Here is a 20,903-nt window from a genome sequence, read left to right as displayed (position 1 = left end):
AAACTATTTATTTTCGTCTTTCGTTAACGAAATACGAAATTAATCGTAGTAACGAAACGAATGACGAAAGATTACTGATTAATGTGGCAACCCTGGATGGCTCACTTCATAAACCGTGATCCTCTTTCTATTGGGTGGTCGGTCCGTAGTATATCCGAAGGTACGTATCTTATGGTAGCTGGGTCGTAACACTTACCTAATTCCTGATTCGGAAAGCTGATAGCGGGTTATTAGTAAAAAAAGTCAAGAATCAATCTTTTACAGGCTCTAGCAATTGGCCGTTCTCTATCCTATTCAGGGTTGTAAATTCGTTACTAAATTGGTTACTATTAACAAATTTCTCAGTAATAAAACAAATCTTGTTTTTATAGATTAGTTTTTGTTTCTTTAGAGCTTTAAAGAAATAAAATAAAAATAAATTAGTTTTATTATAACCCTAAAGAAAACTAATTTAATTTTTTATTGCCTTAAAGAAAATAAAGCGTTAAGCTTATTATAGTAATTATTATATTATATTGAGCTTAATAATTTTTTAACCTTAAAAAAAACTAATTTATTATTAGGCTAAAAAAAAATTCATAAAATTTATTATTAATAACTAAAAATGAAATTTATTATAAGTAATAAATTTAGTAACTAAAGACTACTAACTAATTTTACACCCCTGATCCTATTGGACCACGTGGAAAACATACTATTGACGGCGACTCTCAGCAGCATGTGGTCTAGCTGTATCTAGACAGTTGGTTGTGCTTATTGTAAGCGGGACGGCCAGTAGGTCCCGCACCCGCTCAATAGTTCAAACACCCAGCGGGTCCTCCCCCTCGAGAGGGGGCCAATCGTCCTGTTTGATAGATCTGCGACAGAGGAGCTGGCAAAGCTAGTCAATAATGCCATCCAAATTCATCAAATCAATAGTTTCCATAAGCGCATACGAGCTACTCTTCTTGAGACATTTGCACGGTCGGTCGGAAGCGCACTGTGTAGCCCAAAACTTCATCTTTTCCGTTTGACTGTTGCTCATGCTGGGATACTTAGATAAGAATTACTCTATACTTTTAGTCTAGAACACTGCCTGTCTAGGTTTGGAAATATTTGCTACGGACTGGTGAAGTATCCCCCGCCACATGGGCGAACTTATTCCACTTGTATGGATATTCTCTCAAAGTTCTTCAGAAATGGAAGCCGGGACCGTTGTGGTATTTTTCGACGGCGTTTGAGCCCGTTTCTATCATGTGAAGGGTCCGATTTGAACCCAATCATGGTGAATTATTCTTCGTAGTCAGCTTAGCAAAACAAAGCATAAATAGAAGGATGGGTACTTATTGGATTATGCTTATACATCACTCAGGCTCCAATTTTCTACATCGTCTTGAACACTTCACGCTTTCCATTAATTGCTTATCGTTATATTGAAGACTTCCAAGCCCTAAATCATGTCAGTTGCACCTGCCCTGCCTGTTGTGACCGAGACCAAAGAGGACCTGGAAGGCACGATTGATCTTAACTTCCAAATGTGTAGCTTGGCGATATAGTAAACTTCCCAAAGAGTTACGACAAGTTGGTATCTATACCCGTCACTTGGTCCCAGACACAGCCTGGCAGTCTGGAGTCATGTCGCATCCTCATTCGGCTTCGTATGTTTCGTTCACCGCTTCAACATGGCAAGCGGATGTCAACGCGAGATCAGTCTTCAACGCTACCGAATACCTCGACTCGAGCTTCTCATAGCATCTTGATCACCCCAGCTACAAAGACGGCTCTGGGCTATTGAAGTCAGGTATTAATCTATATGCTGTGGTCAATGTATTTTCCGCATCAAAAACGCCCCTCACTCAAAATAACTATCACCGGGGACCCGAAGAAGTTGACGAGAACGTAATTCACTTTGGATCACTTTGGAAGTGTAAGACTCAGCTGAAAGCAGGCAGGTTAGCAGTTCCGTATATGAAGTCAAACTAGTTTACTGCTCTTCGCCAATCAGAAAAATAACCCTTACTTAGTAACCACCAACATTCTAACTCAGATCAAGAGGCTACCTACTATTTGGCCAGGGGGAGAATCTTGGAATCTATAAAATGTCCTGGAGATAGACAAGTTGTTGCGTGCCTGTAACCATGTCCGCATATACTCTGTTCGCGATATAGCAAGTGGAGATTTGGTGGACACTTTGACAGTTTGTGCTTATCTACTTGATATCGTCGTCCGGCTAAAGTGTGTAAGCCGTTGTCAAGACTCAAACCACCTGATACAAACACTTGTGACAAGGACAGCATTCCAGTGTAGATATATTGTAGTTCCGAATCTAATCCTGTTTACCCTAATTGTAACTAACTACTTGGTAGTCGCCCCCCACCACCTACTGAAAATTATGCCCGGCTCCACCAGTGAATGTCGTACTACTATCTGGCACGGTCGAACTGAGTGACTCCTCGGCAACCGTCCCATAATCCTCCAGCGCCTTCTTCCTCAGTGCGACCAAGTTTTGCTGTGTCAGAGTAGTTACCCGAGTCGTCGTCACCTCTTCAACTATATCATGACTCTGAATTTGTCTTTGCATAACCGCTATTACTTTTGACTTCACAAAGTCTCTCTCTGACTTTTTGTTATTCTCGATCGCGACCCAAAACGCCTTGGTCTCCTCTCTAAAAATTCGAGTGATTTCTAACAGATCAATAATCCACAATTGCTCTCCCAGTCCCCGATCAATCTCTATCACCCGACCCAAAAGCTTCTTCAACTTCACCGTCTCGTACTGTGCAATATTCTTCCCGTTGTCAGATTTCCAGACGTACGTCTGTATGAGCCCCTGGTCCTGGAGATCATGGTACGCGTTAGACATGACCAGTCTCTCCAGCTTGGTTAGTAACCTGCGGTTGATGTTATCGAGTTTCTTTTGACGGATGTCATTGTAGTTTCCCATCATGCTGTTGACGATTTCACCCCAGCGCTTCTGCCGCGCTGCTTCCTCTAGATCGCCTAACCAGACCGCGATGGCGATGGCGGTGACGGCGGCTGCACCGACACCTGATGCAACTGTAAGGGTACCGCCTACAGCGCTAATGAGAATAGTAGCAAATTCAGACGTGAGCTTAGTGGCGAACTTTTTGTTGGCCTCAACTTCGTAATCGTTGTCCTCGCCCTCTTCGAAATCGGTCAAGTACACGCCAGCGATGCGATCGATGCTCTTCTCTTTGACAGCATCCTTGACAGTATCCTTAATTCTATCGGACACCCATGACAGGGGATCAAAAGCTCCGGAGCTAGTGAGGATGGACGTAGCGGCGTTAACGCCCATTTCGCAGATACGAGCGGGCCATTCCGAGTTATTTTTCTTGTAGAGTTCCCAGAGGTCTTTGCGAGTAACGAGGGCGGGTTTCAGATCTTTGAACTCCACCTGCCATTTGCTGACTTCAGCTGCAGCTTCTTGTTCAGTCATGAAACGCATTTTAGGAATTGTTGCGTGATGTTGAGGTTGTGATGTTGATTGAAGGTGGAATTGGTCTGCATATGATCGCTCCCTTGTATATATATGCTAGAGCCAAAATCACCCGTCAGTGTATATAACTCAGCCTCATCGACCTCCTCCGCTCTAGTTCCCTTCATAACTGATAGTCTCAGCTACACAGTAGCAGTCAACACATATATTGACCCTCATGGGTCCGTTTTGGTGCGCTGTCTCCACCTATTTGGGCTATTATTGACCGAATTGGTACCGTTGTCTTCTGCCTTTTCCTTTCTCGAACTATTGTGGCTAGCTAATCGGAGCAAGCTACAATGCGTATAATAGGTAAAGACTACTTAGTGAAAATATATCAACTCCGCCCATTTATCAGACTATTGGAACTTTCGTTGCTCAAATTAGTGACTTCTACAACTTGCTGTGGCTGGCTGATCACAGCAGGGATCCACTGCGCAATGATACATCAAGTCGTACTGCGACTCGATAAAAGACACCTCCTGTACAGCTTGATAAAAACTCTGGGCACTCTATGCACTTAAGTGGAGTATAACCAGTAAGCAATACCAGTTTGACAAGCACTCAATCCTTAGAAGTCGGGAGGACGATTGCATTTAATAGCAGCTCTTACACAGGCCATCAAAAAGCAACGCCCATAATAATATTCAAAGGCTACAGCCTGATCCTAGCAGTATTTCCATTGATTTTTAGGAGTTAGTCATACTATTCACAGGCATTGACCCAGCCCCCTAGCGCGGTGCATGGCTGGCTGAAGACGTAAGCCGCTACGCAAGTTAAGCCTCTATTCTAAGTTAAATCAGCGATCGGTTCTAAAATAAGATCAGCGACCGTCATGTGTATTCGAATAGGCACCTTAATTTGTACCCAAAATTGCTGCATTAGGATCTTAACGTTCATATGCCCCAAATATGACGAAAAGCCTTAGTTTCCTAATGGGCAAAGGACAGCTGCGGATAGATCTCGTTGTTCCTAGATTCCTAGTTTTCTGTGCACTATTTATTATTCACTGCCACAATCTGAGCTGCTAAGATACATGGACATCATCATCATTTCCATCATCAGCCAATGTATAAAGGGCGCGACGTCTCATCGACCATTAATTTCAATATTAAAATAAGAAGAGACATAAACAGGCATTCTTCCTATATTACCCCAAGCAGATTTATATAATGTTTTTTTGTTGAAAAGGGGGCAGAAACCATGAAGTACCGGTACAAGGATAATATTAGAGGATTATTATATACTAGTATAAGTAAACGCTCTCTGCCCAGTTTAACTAGTGGTTAATTAAGTCAATTGATCATATATTTTAACATTTTTCTTTCCCTTCTTGCTGGTCGCCTGGCGGTCTGCTCGGCTGCAAGCATCCCTAGTTCAAAATCAAGTTGGAATTCAAGCTCAAGTCGGAATGTAAGCGAAGCACGACGCGCTGCTTATTTCCTCGCCAATAACCCAAGTGGTGCTTCAGTCGTCTCTTTGAACATTCTTAGCAATGGATCTCTTTCAAATCCCATCGGAACTTCTACCGGAGGCAATGGTTCATATATAAAATGGATTATCCCGAATCCTCCTCCGCCCGATGACACTGGGTTCTCAGGACCAGATAGCTTATTTTCCGCCGACTCGGTTGTTGTATCGGGAAATTATCTTTTTGTCGTTAATGCTGGAAGTAACACACTTTCTATGTTTACTATTGACCTGACAGATCCTCGGCATCTCGTTCCCGTTGGTGAGCCTGCTGATACACTGGGCGATTTCCCAGTCTCGGTGGCCTACTCTGAACAGCTCAACACTGGTACGTTCATATAAAATTTGAAGGAGCTATATACAGCTAACTTGCCATAGCTTGCGTTTTAAATGGCGGAGCAAGAGCTGGACTCGCCGGTTTCTCAGTTGACGAGTCTTGTGGCCTCGTGGCCTTGGACAGCAGCCTTCGCTCTATCGTCCCAGCCATTAACCAAACGACGCCGCCAGGCGGTCCCATCCTTACCGCCTCCGATATCAGGTTCAATCCATCTTTAACAGGCCTCTTTGTCTCCACCAAGGGCGCTCCTCCCGCTTCTGCAGGAGCCAGTCCAACCCTTGGCTCGATCTATGCGTGGCCGGTGGTTAAAAATGAAGTTTCCACAATTGCGACAATCTCGCAGCCAGCAGGCGTCATATTGGATTTCAGCCTCACATTTCTGGGTAGAGATGATTCAATTCTGCTTACAGATGCTGCTGGAGTAGGCTATATTCTCTCGGTGTCTTGCAACTTGGAGGTTACGGTCAAACACAAAGCTGTGCTTCCGTCGAACGAGGGGCTCGCTTGCTGGGGAGTATATGTGCCAGAACTCAGTAGTGCAAGTCTCACCAACATCACTGTTGTGAACCCTGAGACGGGCTTCGTAAAGGGCACCATTACTTTGCCAGAAATTGATGCTGGAGTTTTTGACAGTGCATCCGACCGAACGTATTTGTACAATTTGACAAATGTTGCTAATATTGCTGTGGTTGATCTGGCCGCGAAGCCCCCCATACTGATCCAAGATCTAGATTAGAGTGCGATAGGAGCTAGGAAAGGCTGGCAAGGTATGGCTATTTACTCTAGTGCTAAGCGACACGATTCGTGGCGCGGAGAGCCGAGGCACCGAAGCCTGCTAATAACATTGGAATTGTTGCTTTGTATATAATATGAGAGATGTTTTGTTTAGTACTAGATTTTCTATTAGTCGCTGTATTCTTTTTAATTTATTAGATTGCTAATAATATGGTTACTATTAGCCTCAGTCTTGAGTGACTTTTTTGACCAAATACTTTGCTAAAATTTGGCTAACCAGCTTTTCTTTTACGCTTCATTACCATCAGATTCAGCTATAAGTTACAATTCTCAATATTTCGCTTTCTTTCGTCTATTGCGCATTTCATGAGACTTATGAGACTTGCTTAATATTGTACTAGGCTGTCTGATGGACTGTCACGCCGGTGGAGGGGTTCTCCAGACCGGATTGGGTGCATTTCAACACGGCCCCTCTTAGTTGCAGATGATGCAGGATAAATTGGGTCTATAACCCGCAACACATACAGCCAACTCCTTTCGTTTCAGTCAGTTTTCCCCTCTCTCTCTCGTCTGATTTGGAGTCATGGATCCCGTTAATTTCACACTTGGAACCATCAAGCTCCCCGGCCTGTTCTTAACCTGTTTGAGTCTCATCGAGAAGATTGACGACTACAAACATTTTAGAACTGATGAACGTGCTTTGGCTATTCAATTCGCATCCCACAAACTGCGATTCAAGAAATGGGGAAAAGCTCTTGAGTTGAGTCGAGAGACGATAAATCTCTCCGAAAAAGGGCACAGAGCACTAACAGACCCGGAAACGCTACAAACTGTGCGCCAGATTATTGATGCAGCTCAAGAAATCTTAAACAGTCAACAAGAAAAAATTAATCAAGGTGATAGTAATTTGCAGCATGAGTTGGGTGCTGAGGGTAAATTTTCTTTCGCTAGAAGCCTGGTCGAATTGCCTCAAACGAGTCCCAGATCAAGAATAACAAAGCTTGCATGGGTCCTGAGGGGCAAAGGTCGGCGAGAAAGACAAGTAGAACTATTTGGGAGACTAGTTCAGCATCTGTACCACCTTGTTCCCATCGAAGCCTTTTCACAGCTTACGATAGGACTTACAATTCAAAATGAATTGCAGACAGTGGCTGGCAATGCATCCTGGGCTTTCGAAATAAATACTGCCCTAAAAAACCTAAAAGATAAAGCGGAAGCAGAAACATTACGCGAATTACACACTTGGCTGTCTCAGTATCCACCCAATGAGATTTTTGAGGAGGCTATACAGATGAGACTTGACAATACCTGTGGCTGGATTCTAGAACGGTCAATTTTTCAGGAATGGTTCTCTCTCCAGGAAGATGAAGCAAAACCCAAGCTGTTATGGATCAGCGGACCTGCTGGCTTTGGGAAGACCATACTTTGCGCCGGATTGGTCGAACATCTTTTAGCAACAGCTAAAACACCTGTCGCATATTTTTTCTTCTCGTCTGACTTTGAGAGCCGAAATGATCCATACGAGGCTATTCGATGTTGGATTTCCAGCGTCATGTTTCAGAATAAGATTGTTTTTGACTGCGTGCGAATGAGTCGAGCGACTCAGCCTGGATCTGTAGCAACTCGAACTGTCACCATGCGACTCTTACAAGAAATAGTCCACATTCTTCCAGGATGTATTTTCATAATCGATGGACTTGACGAGTGCACATGGCTGGGTAAAGATACTACCCGGGCAACTGACTCTATAATACACTTTTTAGAGCATCTGGACCATGCAATTGCTGATTCAGCGACAAGAGTTCTTATTGTCAGCAGAGATGAGCCCATTATTCGAGCTGGCATTCAGAATATGGCGAGCAAAATACTTGAGCATAAGATCGCTCTGGATGATATAAATAACGACATTAACCACTATTCTAGAAGTATTGTTGAGAAAAAATTGTTCAAGAAGAGCGAGGTGATTAAGAAAGAGGTATCTCAAAAAATGGCAATGCAATGTGCCGGGCAATTCCTCTGGCTTAAATTGCAAGAAGACTCTCTACGAGGATGGAGAAATTTGAAGCAGCTACAAGACGCAATTGATAAGACACCTTCCGGTTTAGAAGGCTTGTATCAAAGGAACTGGGCCAGAATGTCACAACTTCCGGAGGATGAGAGAAATCGAGCTTTCACATTGCTCCGTTGGGTTACATTTGCTGCAAAGCCTTTGACGGTGGCTGAACTTACAGAAGCTGCGTTAATCAGCATTAATGGCAACGAATATCCTTCAGATGATCTACCCGATGCCATTGATGATGAGTATATTAACAGCGAAATAATTGGTCTTTGCGGCTCACTTTTGAGTATCTATGAAAATTTGTCAGATCCGGCATCGAGTACTGTGCGACTCACCCATTTTTCTATAAAACAGTACTATCTCTACCAAGACCCGAATTCTAGAAGCATTCTTTTGCAAAACGAAAATTTGAGATTTTCCAACGAAAAAAGAGAGAATACTATTATTGCACAAACCTGCCTTAGATATATCAAATATGAAGAGGCGTGGAGAAAAAGAGTTTCGGACGATTCAAGCCAGGTACAGGGATCTTTCAAAGATTATGCAGCAGAATTTTGGTATCATCACGTTCTGGTGGGCAATCAAGAAGATGACTTAATGAATAGACTCATAGATGAGTTATTTGATGGTCATGATTTGACAATATGGGAACAGTGGAGAGCACATTACGACTCAAAAGAAAAGAGTAGAGCGGAAAACTCGACGGAAAGTAGCAAGAGTGAAGATATAAGAGGAAAACAAGATCTTGCATCCTTAACTCAGCCCAGCCCAGTCTTTTACGCTGCAAAACTCAATTTAGCGAAACTTACGCTGAGGTTAATCATGAAATATTCAGATCATTTGAACGATAGATCTTTTTTCGGAGAGACAGCACTTGCTGCAGCCTGCAGTAATGGCAACGAAACGATTTCTAAAATATTAATAGCATCCGGTGCAGATATTGGCTTGGCAACTTGGAGCGGAAGAACTCCTCTACATCTGGCAGCTCGTAATGGTCACTTGAACCTGGTTCGACTTTTGCTAGAGAGCGGTGCCGAGGTCAACGCTGTTGACTCCCGCCATGCCACGCCTTTACACAGCGCAGCAGAAGCAAAACAGACCGAGATAGCAAGGCTTCTTTTACAGTTTGGGGCAAATGTTATAGCTCTAGATATTGATGGGCATCCTCCCCTATATTTTGCTCTCGAGAGGAGTGATATCAGCATGGCACGCCTGTTTATTACCGCAGCCCCTGACCAGATAAAAATGGCGGGAAAGTATTATGGGTGGCTGCCGCTGCACTTTGCAACTCATTCCAACCTCGTGGAATCTGTGAGGATGCTTCTTGATTGCGGAGCCGACCCTAATATTGTTTGCGATCAAGGAAACACCCCATTAACGATTGCTACTAACCTCGATTGTAGCGAGATAGTTCATCTTCTCATTGACAAAGGAGCCGACCTGAATATACGAGATAGCGGCGGTAGAACAGCCATGATTTTGGCAGCTTGGAGCAAAAACTCTGAGATGGTCAGGATTCTAGTAGAAAATGGAGCCAAACTGGACGTGGTTGATGATCATGGTGGCTGCGCTTTGCACTATGCGGCTTCTAGAGGGCAAGCAGATATCGTTCGTATACTCCTTGAAGCAGGATCTGATGGGCATGCTATAACTTCTCGTGGATGTACGGCCCTGTTCTATGCGGTGACAGAGGGACATATCGAAACTATGCACATCTTGCAAGAGGCAGGTATAACAACATTGGATAGAGCTGAGAGCAGCATACTACATGTGGCCTCACAAAATGGACAAATTGTAATCATCAAGGACCAGCTACAAGCAGCAGACCAGGCGATGATAAACCAAACAGACGCCGAGGGACGCACGCCACTATTCAACGCTGCAATGCGTGGATATAGTGAAATAGCGGAGTTATTGTTATCACAGAATGCTGATATTAACAAACGAGACCGGTATAAATCTTCGGCATTATTCGCTGCAGTACGAAATGAACATTTGGCGGTTGTAAGGCAGCTGTTGACAATAGATCAAGTTGTGCTTGACTATGAAGACTGTTTTGGACTGACAGTCTTTTCTTGGGCGTACAGAAGCAAGAATCACGAGATAACTGAACTTCTGGAACTCGCAGCCGCTGAGAAGAAACTCGAGGTTCAAAGTCATATTGAGACTTTAACCCCGTCAGAAAGCTACATTTTTAATCCCGACGCTTCTTGGTGTGATATTTGCACGCGAAGTATCCAGCCTAATGTGGAATACTTTGAATGCGAACTATGTCCAGATATTTTAATCTGCTCAGAGTGCGCTGCTGCCGGGTTGAAATGTCGGGAAAGCTCACATAAATGGGAATCTAGACATGATACGCCAGACAAGCATTCCCGCAATGATGAAAAATAGATTATCTGTTTGAGTTAGCTTGCTAAAGAGCTAGTATACACCGATGGTAATGACACATCCTTTTTAGGTATCCATTTACGATTTACGTAATTCACAAACGCATCTTCAAGGACTACCCTGGCGCGTTTTTCCCTCATTATAAATGGAGATGGACTTGTACTAGTCCAACTGGCAAAAGGAGAATTTGTACAAGGCCGCAATTGCCGCAAGCTCTTCATTGCTTAACTGCCACACAAGATATTATCGTATATGTCCGTATAAGTATATTTATTATAAAGACCTTTGTCATCCCATATGCAGTGAAATGTTTAGTGATTGGCAATACAAGTAAGTCTGGTCGAATCAGGTTACTATTTAACTTATATCGTAGGTTCGCCACAGCCACGTCTAAAGTTAATATTGTGTGTTTGAAACGGTCACGGCACTTTTGAGAGTGGCCATACCCCAAGATTTCTGCCAACAGTTCGACCTCGAGCGGGGAGCTGGGGTCCGGGGTGAATTACCAGGACGTAGAATCCCCCAGCATTGACATGACATAGAGATCTTGGGGTTTAATCTGGCTTCTATAGTTTACCGTGTTATATAGCCGTTTTCAGCCAGCCCACGGTTCCATCTGCCCACATCACCTGCTTCAAATCTAAGCGCCATTACTACCTTTTAGTCTCAATAAGCTATATGTTAATGCGCCTCCGATTTGACCATTGATATTTTCTTCTTTGCGCATAAATAAAAAGTACAAAGGTCAGTAGAGTTATCGTTTCACTAATGCGGAAGCCTTTAGCCAAGTAAAGAAAATAAATCCGCCAAGGCTCTCTTCAATAATCTCATAAGATCAAAAGAGAATACTTAGATCTGTAGAAAATCCTCTCTCAATGAAACTATCGAAAGATATCCCTGACATGTGTAACATAGCTAAATATTCTCTTTACGATTCGTCGCTGTTTTATGGCTCGTGTTGGTGCCTATTAGCTTATAATCCCGAGAATTTGAGTCAAGGCTCGTTAATGCGCCAGTCTAGAAGGCAATAACGCCATCCAAAACCGGATATGCCATGCCGAGAGTGGGCCGGATCGGAAGACGGGTCTCGGTTTCTGGCTCTGTATGAGATGATAAAAGCCGTGCTGCAAATCGAGTCGGCACTTCCGGACTAATGCAAAGTATTTTCCGAAGACGGAGCGGCCACTCTTGTTATATTGGGCCTAGTCTCGATACCTCGGTAGCCTAGCGAGTGGGAGCTAGCAAGCATCAGACGATGATGCTATTCGTATAAAGGCCTTTTCTTATCCATCGCCCGCTATGTTGCCATGTAACTACTAATGAGGCTCTGTGATACTCTAAGTGGACGTCTAATTGGCTAACTGCCGTCTCACTACTCGGCCTTAAATGACTCCTCTCCAACGCTGACCGCAGCATTCACTAAGCTGTTTCAAAACGAATGTGACAAAAGATGCTAAGAAGACTATTCAAATATTAACTGCGTTGCTGCGGGAGGCCCGTGTAGTCCAAGCCATCTCAGTACTCTAATGTGAATTCACTGCGAGAAGTAAGAAGTCTATCCTATCTAGATCCTCCGTAGCGTGCTGAGGCTGATAAAAATTTTTCTCAGCTTTAAATACACAGAGGCGAGTGTATGAGTTATGTTTCGTCCGAATTATTGCCGCACTCAGACTCAGCCGCAACGTGGCACGGCGGAGACTTCACCAGTCTAAAGCATGCGGCCATGCCGGGCCGCCTTAAGGCTCTTGGCGATATCGCTTTCAAGCCACAGCAGCCAATGAGTTCGGAGTCTGCCGAGGCAGCAGAGACAAAGACTACTGTAGAGCTCGCCGACTTGGCTTTCTCCACTATACGTGCTTTACGGTGGCGTCATTGGTGGCCTGTCAAATACCAAGTCCGCGGATGACGGCTTTCTCGGAAGAAAACGCCACGCTGCATAACAGTCGGTGATCCGAGCATGGAACCGTTGCTAGTGTCTTGGTATTCTTGCTGCCTGTCAAACCTTGCCAAGGGCCTAAAATGTAGTTAAACAAGTTCCCGAATACAACATGAATTCTGGAAATATTCGATGTCAGATTCCAAAACAGCAAAGTTAAGCATCCTTCAGGTAGTCAGGGTCATGCATACGCCACGCATGATACGAAACCCATGATAGGTTTACGAATGCCTCTCCACAAAAACATCTTTGATGTGCTAGTCATGTCCAGTTAAACTGGGCTAAAACTCCACGAAGAAAATATTTTTTAGGTAACTAATTCAGAGATTGGCCACAGCTTCAACTTCCCGGGCTCGGAGTGTAGCTTGGGACCCCGGACGTTGTACAGTTGACCGGCATTCTCGGTAAGATCGACTGCCACTGGGACTTTTGTCTTGGAGGATGAGGACTTTTGTCTGAATGCTCCCAAATACGCCCTTTGTTTTACTTGTTTGAGTACACACACCTCTTATTTTAGTGGGCCACAAAAACTTTTCGGGCGAAAGTCATGATACTCGGCGTTTCTTTAAACTAGTAACAGCCTTTAGTCGGTTGGTAATCACACCTACCATTCATGTTATCGACAATTGTCAACGGGTTGGGTTCCTAGAAAAGCCATAGTTCCTTGTGGTGGGCATCGCCACAAGCCCCAGAAGGTGGAAGGTTTCCAAATAATTCCCGTCTTTAGTTAGTCTCAAACCGTGGCAACTGATAAGAGTCACCGATGTCGAAGATGCCATACAATCGAATAGATTCAAATATCCCCAGAATGCCTTTCTTTTCCCCAGAGAGTTTCTGATGTTTTTCCCCATGGTTTAGTTTGTTGCAAGTTTCCACGAGCGAAGTCCGTTTTCACAGCTGTCCCACGTTTCTCGAGACTAGGAGACGCACCTGACCCCAATCCCCAATCTCTTTTTGCTACAACATTTTTCACATTTTATAATTCGGTTTCCATTTGCTACCGCACAATCATCAACATGGGCGCCGAGAAAGAGGATTACTCCTCTGGGCCCGAGGATGGCGCCGTTTCGACCATCATTAAACCCCAGCACCGTCCCATGTACGATTCTAGCGTAACCATCGAGGAGTATATGTATTACGCCGAGAAGGCACGAGCCGAAGAAGATGAACTGAAGGTCACAGCGCCGCCTTCTACTTGGAAGGATTATATTCGCCCATCAAAAGCAGAGCCGCGACGACTTGAGGGTGAACAACCCAACAACAATGAGGTTAAGAACGCTTCACCCTCAAGCGACAATGAGAGCAATCGCCTGGAAATTACCGATCTCGAGTGGACCAATGCCAGCCGTGCTTTGCGCTCTGCTAGTGCCGCTGCTTGCTTTTACTTGATTACAACTGATATCTTGGGTCCTTTCGGAGTTGGCTTCTCTCTCGGCACTATGGGCTGGGGCCAAGGCATCGGACTGTTCACTGTTTTCGGTCTATGCGCTGGATTGTAAGCCATATGAACGTGTTCATTAGCTGTTTGGCATTTACTAATGTGCTTTTAGTTCCGGTTACCTTCTCTGGAAAGCCTTCTTGTATCTTGATTCGTATGAGTTTCCGGTAAAGAACTATGGTGATATTGGACTCCGCCTTTATGGACCTTGGTTCCGCCATATAATCAACTTTCTCCAGGCTGTCCAATTGACGATTAGCGTTGGTGTTCTCGTCATCAGCAATGGTCTTTCCATCTCACAAGTTTCCAAGTTTCGGCTTTGCTACGTTGTATGCTGTTTGATCTGGGCAGTTGTGGGTTTCTTCCTGGGACAAATCCGGACACTCAACAAACTGGGCTTGTTGGCGAACTTTGCTGTTGTTATTAATCTCTTGATTATGTTCATCAGCATGGGAGTTATGGCCCACAGCGAGCCCAACTACGGAGCCGCGCAGGCAGGTTCTTCTGGTGCTGCCCTGGGTGGCGCCTCAGTTGCTCCGTTTGCCAATGGAACCTATCCTCCAGTTCAACGATATGGAGGTTCTCCACCATCAACCAACGGCTTTATCGGATCTATCAACGGTCTCATGAATGGTGTTTATGCCTACGGTGGCGCACAGCTGTTCATCGAATTCATGGCTGAGCTCCAGCGACCACGGGACTTCCTTAAGGCTATGTGGGGTGCTCAGTTCTTTATTTATGCCTGCTACATGTCCTATGGATCATTTGTTTACTACTATCAAGGACAATACTCCAATCAAGTAAGTTCATCCCTGGAGACAAGATATTGAAGACAAGTAACTAACAACACTAGCTCGCTTATCAAGGACTATCGCCCTATGCCTGGCAGACAGTATGCAACATGCTAGCTGTGATAACGGGCATTATTGCTGCAACTCTTTACGGAAACATTGGCATTAAGGTCATCTACAACAACGTCTTCATGGAGATGTTCAAAGCCCCACCACTGACCACCAAGGGAGGCAAGATCCTGTGGGCTGTTTTGGTTCCAATCTACTGGATTATTGCCTTTATTATTGCCGGTTCTATTCCCGATTTCTTTGGTTTGACGAGCGTTACCGCTGCTGTGTGTCTCGTGCAATTTACATATACGTTCCCCGCCTTCATCGGCCTCGGCCTTTCTGTGCACAGGACTGCCATGGAAGGGGAGGGAGGCTTCGACCCGGCGACTGGTACTGTCCGTCGCAGAGATTCGGGAATCAAGCGAATTATCCGAGGATTCTTTGGCAGATTCTGGTGGCTGAACATTGTCCTGCTTGTCTACACACTCGGTTCCCTGGCACTCAGTGGACTGGGTACGTATGCAGCGGTTGAGGGTCTTATGTCTGCATTTAAATCACCGCAGATTAACACTTTCACATGCAAGTCTCCTTTAGAATAATTAGACTTGGCTTTTATATTGGGGAAGGGATTGATTTGACATTGAGCGGTCGGCAAGTTTACGGTGTAATGGGGTAATCATGGTTGGCATTTTTTTCGCGTTATATATATATTTGATGATAGATTTGGATAAATCAAGCGGTGTACAATATATATTATTAATCAATTTGTACTATTAAGTATGATGGATCATATGTGACTGTAGTGACTATTGGTACTATTGCTTAACGAATTGCACAGAAACTCAGTACACCATGTAAAAATCTGACCACCTCGCAAAGAGACAAGCAAACATTTCACTAGTAGAATTTTGTAAATTTTTTGAAACGCCTAGAAGCTAAGCCATTAGAAATATATTTGAAGCTAGGACGAAGCTATATTTCGTATAATAAAGTCTACTTACCCAATAATACTTAGTTTATGGTAACTCTTATGCTAGTATTCTGCTGAGACTTTATTCCACCACGTACATCTCTAATGGCTATCATGATTCCCAATCGAGCACAAGAATTAGATGGAGTCTGTAGAGTGGCCTACAGTCGCTGATTCGACCACAGGTGGACCAATACCTACCATCGTTCAACCTCGTTTTCGTTTTCGGAATCAAAACAAGTAATCGCGGAACTACCTGCCATTTAACTCTACCTAGGTACTGAAATGTTATCTGGCCGCAATGAAAGGCGGTAACCACTACTCCATATTTCTCCGGTTGATTGAGTTTCAAATTTGCATCCATAGAATGTATTAACGAGAGAGGCTATGTAAAATTAGAATTTAGTCATAAGCAACCTTTAAGATAATATTACGACATTAAAATGTAAAAGAGTTTTGTATTAATAGAATCTATATGGATAATTATAAAATAGGCTGAAAAGTGGAGAACCAGAAACGATTGTTGTGATGCATAAGTGTAGTCGATATTATCGAGGACAAGATTGTCGAGCCTTTAACCTATTAAATAAACTTCATAAACCTTGTAAATTTCGTATACCCCGTATATCTCGTATATCTTGTAAGTCTAGTAATTCTCGTATATCTCGTAAATCTGGTGGATTATGTATGACTAGTATGTATCGTATATCTCGTAAATGTGGCAGATCATGCACGGCTAGTGGAACGTGTAAGATTAGTAAATCGCATAAGAATGGTAAATATAGTAGAAATGTTAATGTAATCAAGTATACGTGATGATATTGAATAAGAAGAGAGCTAAGGAAGCTACTATCGGCCATTTGACGCCATTACAACTCTATAATGGCGAAAAGTTTCCATCGCAAATTGAGTCGCCAGAACCAAGTGAGTACATGGATAGAATAGATATAATCTACCAAAAAAGCTATCTTTGAAGCGATGAGCATGAGAGAATGATACAGAGGTGCGACCAAATTATTGAAGATAAAAAGTTAGGTAGACATTTTCACCATTGACAGAGAACTGTCACAAGATGGCCACGATTTTTAGGCAACAAATCAACGCACCTATAACCTTCTCATCTAAGTAGTAAGGGAATACGGCATAACAAAGAGGCAATTTGAGGATTATTTTACTATTCCAAGGTCTGAGGGTGGTAGTGTGTTTTATCCCTACCACTCTCTCTCAAGACCCCAAGCCATTGCTAATGGATGGAGCTGGCTTCATTTATTTGAAGTCGGCAGCAGTACACTTATCACTTTACGAAACAAGTGTAATTTCTATGCAGAGCAGCATGGCTTGGGGGAAGAGGGGCTTACAAAAGTCACTCTACTGTATTGGATGGCTGCACATTTTTACAGTCTTATCAAAAAAATACAATCAAGGAAGCCAGGCGCCACCCAATAAGAAATTCGTCTTGACCTGTTCCTTGATCGTTGGGATTTCCCTATTATTCCATGGAAAGGTCACCCTTTTAAAGCGTACAAGACCATGGAATTGCTATGTTATTTGGAATTCGGGTGGTTGATGAAAGTAGTAGAAGTAGTAGAAGTAGTAGAAGTGGTAGAAGTGGTAGAAGTGGTAGAAGTGGTAGAAGTGGTAGAAGTGGTAGAAGTGGTAGAAGTGGTATATGAATATTAAAATAGCTGCAATTTCGTGGCATTAGCAACAGCCGGGGTGCTAGATAACGAAACTGGGGTGCTGGATAATAATTCCCTTGAAGTAATATGTCTGTTATAAGTGCGTTTATTTCTAAACTTCATGTTACGTACTCCACAAGTTATATTCCAGTATTCTTTGACGTTGTGTGTGTGTGTTTTGGATATCTATCTTGATCTGCTCTTCATAGCCATGCTCTAGGTAACAGTGTCGAAGGAGACGCCTTGCTATATTAAATGTCTCATGGCAATAGCAGCATTTTAACAATACAGAGATAGTACCTTCACTGGCTTTATTTTCACCATTTGACCAGCCATCAATCGAGACAAGAGGCATATCAAACAAAGGCGCCGGTGCAATAGGGATATTGATTCGTCCCATTTGCCATCTGCCCATATATTATTGCCCATGGTTAAATCAACTCTTCAGTAGGGATGATATAATGGGACTCTCCGTAGAAGTTGTTTAATAGAGCTCCAATCTGCTGTAGAATAGTTTTGCATAAGGTAGTTTTATTTGTAAACCATGTGTCAATTGTTACCGCACATTTTATTAGATCCAAATGCTTCTATTACTTTTATTACTTTTATTACTTTTATTACTTTTATTACTTTTATTACTTTTATTACTTTTATTACTTTTATTACTTTTATTACTTTTATTACAGAAATAGCTATAAAAAGTGGAATCTCTGCAGGTATTATATTACAATCTCCATCCTTCTCTTAACTCTTTTCAGTGTTTGCCAGAATGTTGGCCAAGGGTCTGATAGCCGGAGTGCAAACTCTGCTTTACCCACAATCATGACTGTATCATCACCTTTAGGCTGTCGCTCCCGCAGTATTATCTACCTGTACCTGAAGATCAACGAGAGATGATCTGTACGATGTCAAAAAAGCCAAGCTATGTGGGCAGCTGCATCCGCTGGATCTTTAGGAAATGGGGTCTGGGGTACTGCGAGAAGGATGTGTTGTATCTCAAACGCCTTACATAGCGAACTTTTAATAGCATATCGGCATGAGAACTTTTGTAAGTCCTCTACAAATCTTTTCTTTCAGTTTGTGAGCAAGCCTAGTGAATTTCTTGTCTTTCGCCACACACGATCCATGGCATTACAGCTGGCAAACTAACACCGCAGACCGGCCAGCTGGCAAAAGCTCTTAACTTCAATTTATTCATGCTGCATATTTTAATTAGTTTATACACGAAACAGACGCGTGAATAAAATAGACTCGCTCTCGCGTGCTATAACATTTTTCCAAAATTTCAACCCCCCAACATTTTCCATTTTATGCCAACCTCTTCTACCTTTTAACATATTCCCGTGACCATCTGCAACTCCTCACTAATATTACGGCTTCTCCTCCTACCTTCGCACATCTCGATCTGGGCAAGATGGATTCGCCAAATCCACCATTACGGTTGGACGTCTTTCAATTGAACCTAACGCCAGAAGATCCTCATTATGAGAGCGGGATAGCATGCGTCAGAATGTACTGGAAGCAAGCGGTGCTATTATCTCGCCAAGATCAAAGAGAGATGATCCAAGATATCATCACAAGATGTTACATGATGAGTAAATCCGCATGGGCAAAAGCAACGTGCCACCGATTATACCGCGCCGCTCTGAAGCATAACAAGTACAATACTTGGAGTGCATATCTCATCTTAAACGCTTTATACTTCACAATTCCGAAGAATTACGAGATCAAAGTGCGAGAAAAGTTTGGGTCTATCACGATTGAAGATCGCCTCGTCTCCTACATCGCCATCTACCCCAATACAATACAGCCTGAGCAAGCAGATGAAACGGGCGAGCATGCGCAGAGATTCAAAGTTGCTTACCCCCAAGTAAAGAATATACCATATTGGGCCCGCATGGGTTTGCCAGCGCCAGATACCATTATTTATCATAAGATTCGGGCCAACTCCATTGAATCACAAGACACCGATGCCAGCGTAGATGCGGAAAAACAAGAAGCCCACTTACCTTTGGACTTTACAACAACCAACCCTCAGGTTCCTGCAACAGCACTTGATGTTCTTCTAGACATCACAGCTGATTCCCAAGATTCTGCGGCTGTTCAAGATGTCACCGACGCTGCGGCTCCGAGCCAAGACCCGGAAGCCAAAGTCATCGACCTTGAAAAGGAGCCAGAGAATGGCGACCCCGAGTGGTTCCTCAATTTTCGAAGAAAAGCGGCCGCTAAGAGAAAAGATTGGTCGGAGACGTCAAATGATCTAGATTTTATCAGGCCTCCTGCATTGCAACGCAGACGGTTAACTGCTCTAGAAGTTGAACGAAGAGCGAAAGATAATAGCAAGAGAATGCGACGCGATGAGCAAAGATTACTAGAAGACGTTAGTAGTCAACAGAATCGTCAAAAGCCCCAATTACCGCTGTCAAGAGATCCATTTTCACCCTTTAATCAGATAGTACGACCTACTCTTACTCTATCTGAGAGGGCATATTAACCATCACCTAATAAGCATAACGATACATCTTTCAACACCACGAATTATCCGACTGTTTCATCATCGCCTCTACACACGCCTGCGATTCCCACTAGACGCAGTGCCGATAATTCTCAGCACATATCTTCTAATAACGTCGCATCAAATACTGTCATTTCTCAGCATTCTTCTGTTGATAATAGGACATCGAGCAGAAATGCGGCTAATCATCTACCTTCGTCTCCTCTTGAAGTTAGGCCCATAACATCGCCATCTCTCGCCTCTCCTACGTAGCCATCAGCTAATCAAGACGAATTCGACATCGAAAATATACTGGGAATGATGACAAGGGAGGCATCACCACTACATCTAAGCAGGTCGTCGAGCGGCGCTCACCAGATGCAGCAAATGCAGATTATCCTGCAGAGGCTTGAGGAGGCATCCAATGCCTTCCGAGAGCAAGAGTTTAATACATTTCGAAACGATTTCGCTGCCTTTCGAGATGAAGTTCGGCGATTTATGGCTGCTATGGCGGCGTCTATTTCGGAGATTAATAGACGTATCTAGACAAGACTGCTTTTATAATAACATTAGGTAGGGAAAGAGATACAAAGGGATATGTGGATACAAACACACTGTAATCTACATATACCTAGATGTCATGAATGGAAAATATATATGCATTAAGTTTTCTATATTCACTGTGACTTTTCTTACCAGTCACAAACCCACTGGGGCTGGATTACATATATGTGTCGTGTAACTAACTAGGTATTTATACTAAAATATTCCTTCTTGTCTTGACGGAAATATGTTTTTACTTTAAACTTGCATGTAGAGTTATATTTCCCGTAAGCACGATGTCCCTGATTAGTAGTAATAGTAGTAACTGCTGGCTTATCACATTATGTGTGAGCTTTATGTGCCCAGGTAGGTAAAATACAATTTATAGAGATCCATGCGGACTTCACCTTGTAAAATAGCAGACTGTTTTGCCAAAGTCTTTTAAATATGTCGCTTATTGCTTCGCTTCCTGCTTGACGGATTGGTATTTATCGCAAACCATGCAGTATAGAGACAAGTTGTTGGATAATA

The 20,903-nt window shown here is 43.3% G+C and overlaps 5 protein-coding genes across 5 annotated transcripts; 4 read left to right on the top strand and 1 right to left on the bottom strand.

Moving 5' to 3' along the window:
- Positions 1-2,275: 2,275 nt before the first annotated feature.
- GGI43DRAFT_418487 (uncharacterized protein) lies at positions 2,276-3,574 on the bottom strand. Its single transcript, XM_083207552.1, has one exon. The coding sequence runs from the start codon at positions 3,446-3,448 to the stop codon at positions 2,360-2,362; it is 1,089 nt and encodes a 362-aa protein (XP_083055440.1). The 5' UTR covers positions 3,449-3,574; the 3' UTR covers positions 2,276-2,359.
- A 1,107-nt stretch (positions 3,575-4,681) lies between these two features.
- GGI43DRAFT_426429 (uncharacterized protein) lies at positions 4,682-6,021 on the top strand (the record flags this gene model as incomplete). The annotated part of the gene is made up of 3 exons (XM_083208647.1): positions 4,682-4,733; positions 4,902-5,276; positions 5,327-6,021. 3 exons carry the CDS (start codon positions 4,682-4,684, stop codon positions 6,019-6,021), a joined length of 1,122 nt encoding a protein of 373 aa, XP_083055439.1.
- A 564-nt stretch (positions 6,022-6,585) lies between these two features.
- On the top strand, positions 6,586-10,480 carry GGI43DRAFT_277448 (ankyrin repeat-containing domain protein). The gene has a single exon (XM_083201180.1). The coding sequence runs from the start codon at positions 6,604-6,606 to the stop codon at positions 10,471-10,473; it is 3,870 nt and encodes a 1,289-aa protein (XP_083055438.1). The 5' UTR covers positions 6,586-6,603; the 3' UTR covers positions 10,474-10,480.
- Positions 10,481-13,245: 2,765 nt separating this feature from the next.
- GGI43DRAFT_418483 (transmembrane amino acid transporter domain-containing protein) lies at positions 13,246-15,425 on the top strand (the record flags this gene model as incomplete). Its single annotated transcript, XM_083207551.1, has 3 exons — positions 13,246-13,901; positions 13,957-14,644; positions 14,698-15,425. Coding segments are annotated over exons 1-3 (1,750 nt in total), but the record flags the coding sequence as incomplete, so codon positions are not given.
- Positions 15,426-18,749: 3,324 nt separating this feature from the next.
- On the top strand, positions 18,750-20,671 carry GGI43DRAFT_431891 (uncharacterized protein; the record flags this gene model as incomplete). Its single annotated transcript, XM_083209485.1, has 3 exons — positions 18,750-19,790; positions 19,845-20,098; positions 20,159-20,671. 3 exons carry the CDS (start codon positions 18,750-18,752, stop codon positions 20,373-20,375), a joined length of 1,512 nt encoding a protein of 503 aa, XP_083055436.1. The 3' UTR covers positions 20,376-20,671.
- Positions 20,672-20,903: the final 232 nt, after the last annotated feature.

This window comes from Trichoderma evansii, assembly GCF_050947405.1.
Source record: "Trichoderma evansii strain SZMC 28006 chromosome Unknown GGI43scaffold_36, whole genome shotgun sequence".
Lineage (NCBI taxonomy): Eukaryota > Fungi > Ascomycota > Sordariomycetes > Hypocreales > Hypocreaceae > Trichoderma > Trichoderma evansii.
This window is presented reverse-complemented; position numbering and strand designations above follow the sequence as displayed.

Excerpts from the sequence above, each read along its gene's own strand:
- GGI43DRAFT_418487 (XM_083207552.1), bottom strand. The coding sequence starts at position 3,448 with ATGCGTTTCATGACTGAACAAGAAGCTGCAGCTGAAGTCAGCAAATGG.
- GGI43DRAFT_277448 (XM_083201180.1), top strand. The coding sequence starts at position 6,604 with ATGGATCCCGTTAATTTCACACTTGGAACCATCAAGCTCCCCGGCCTG.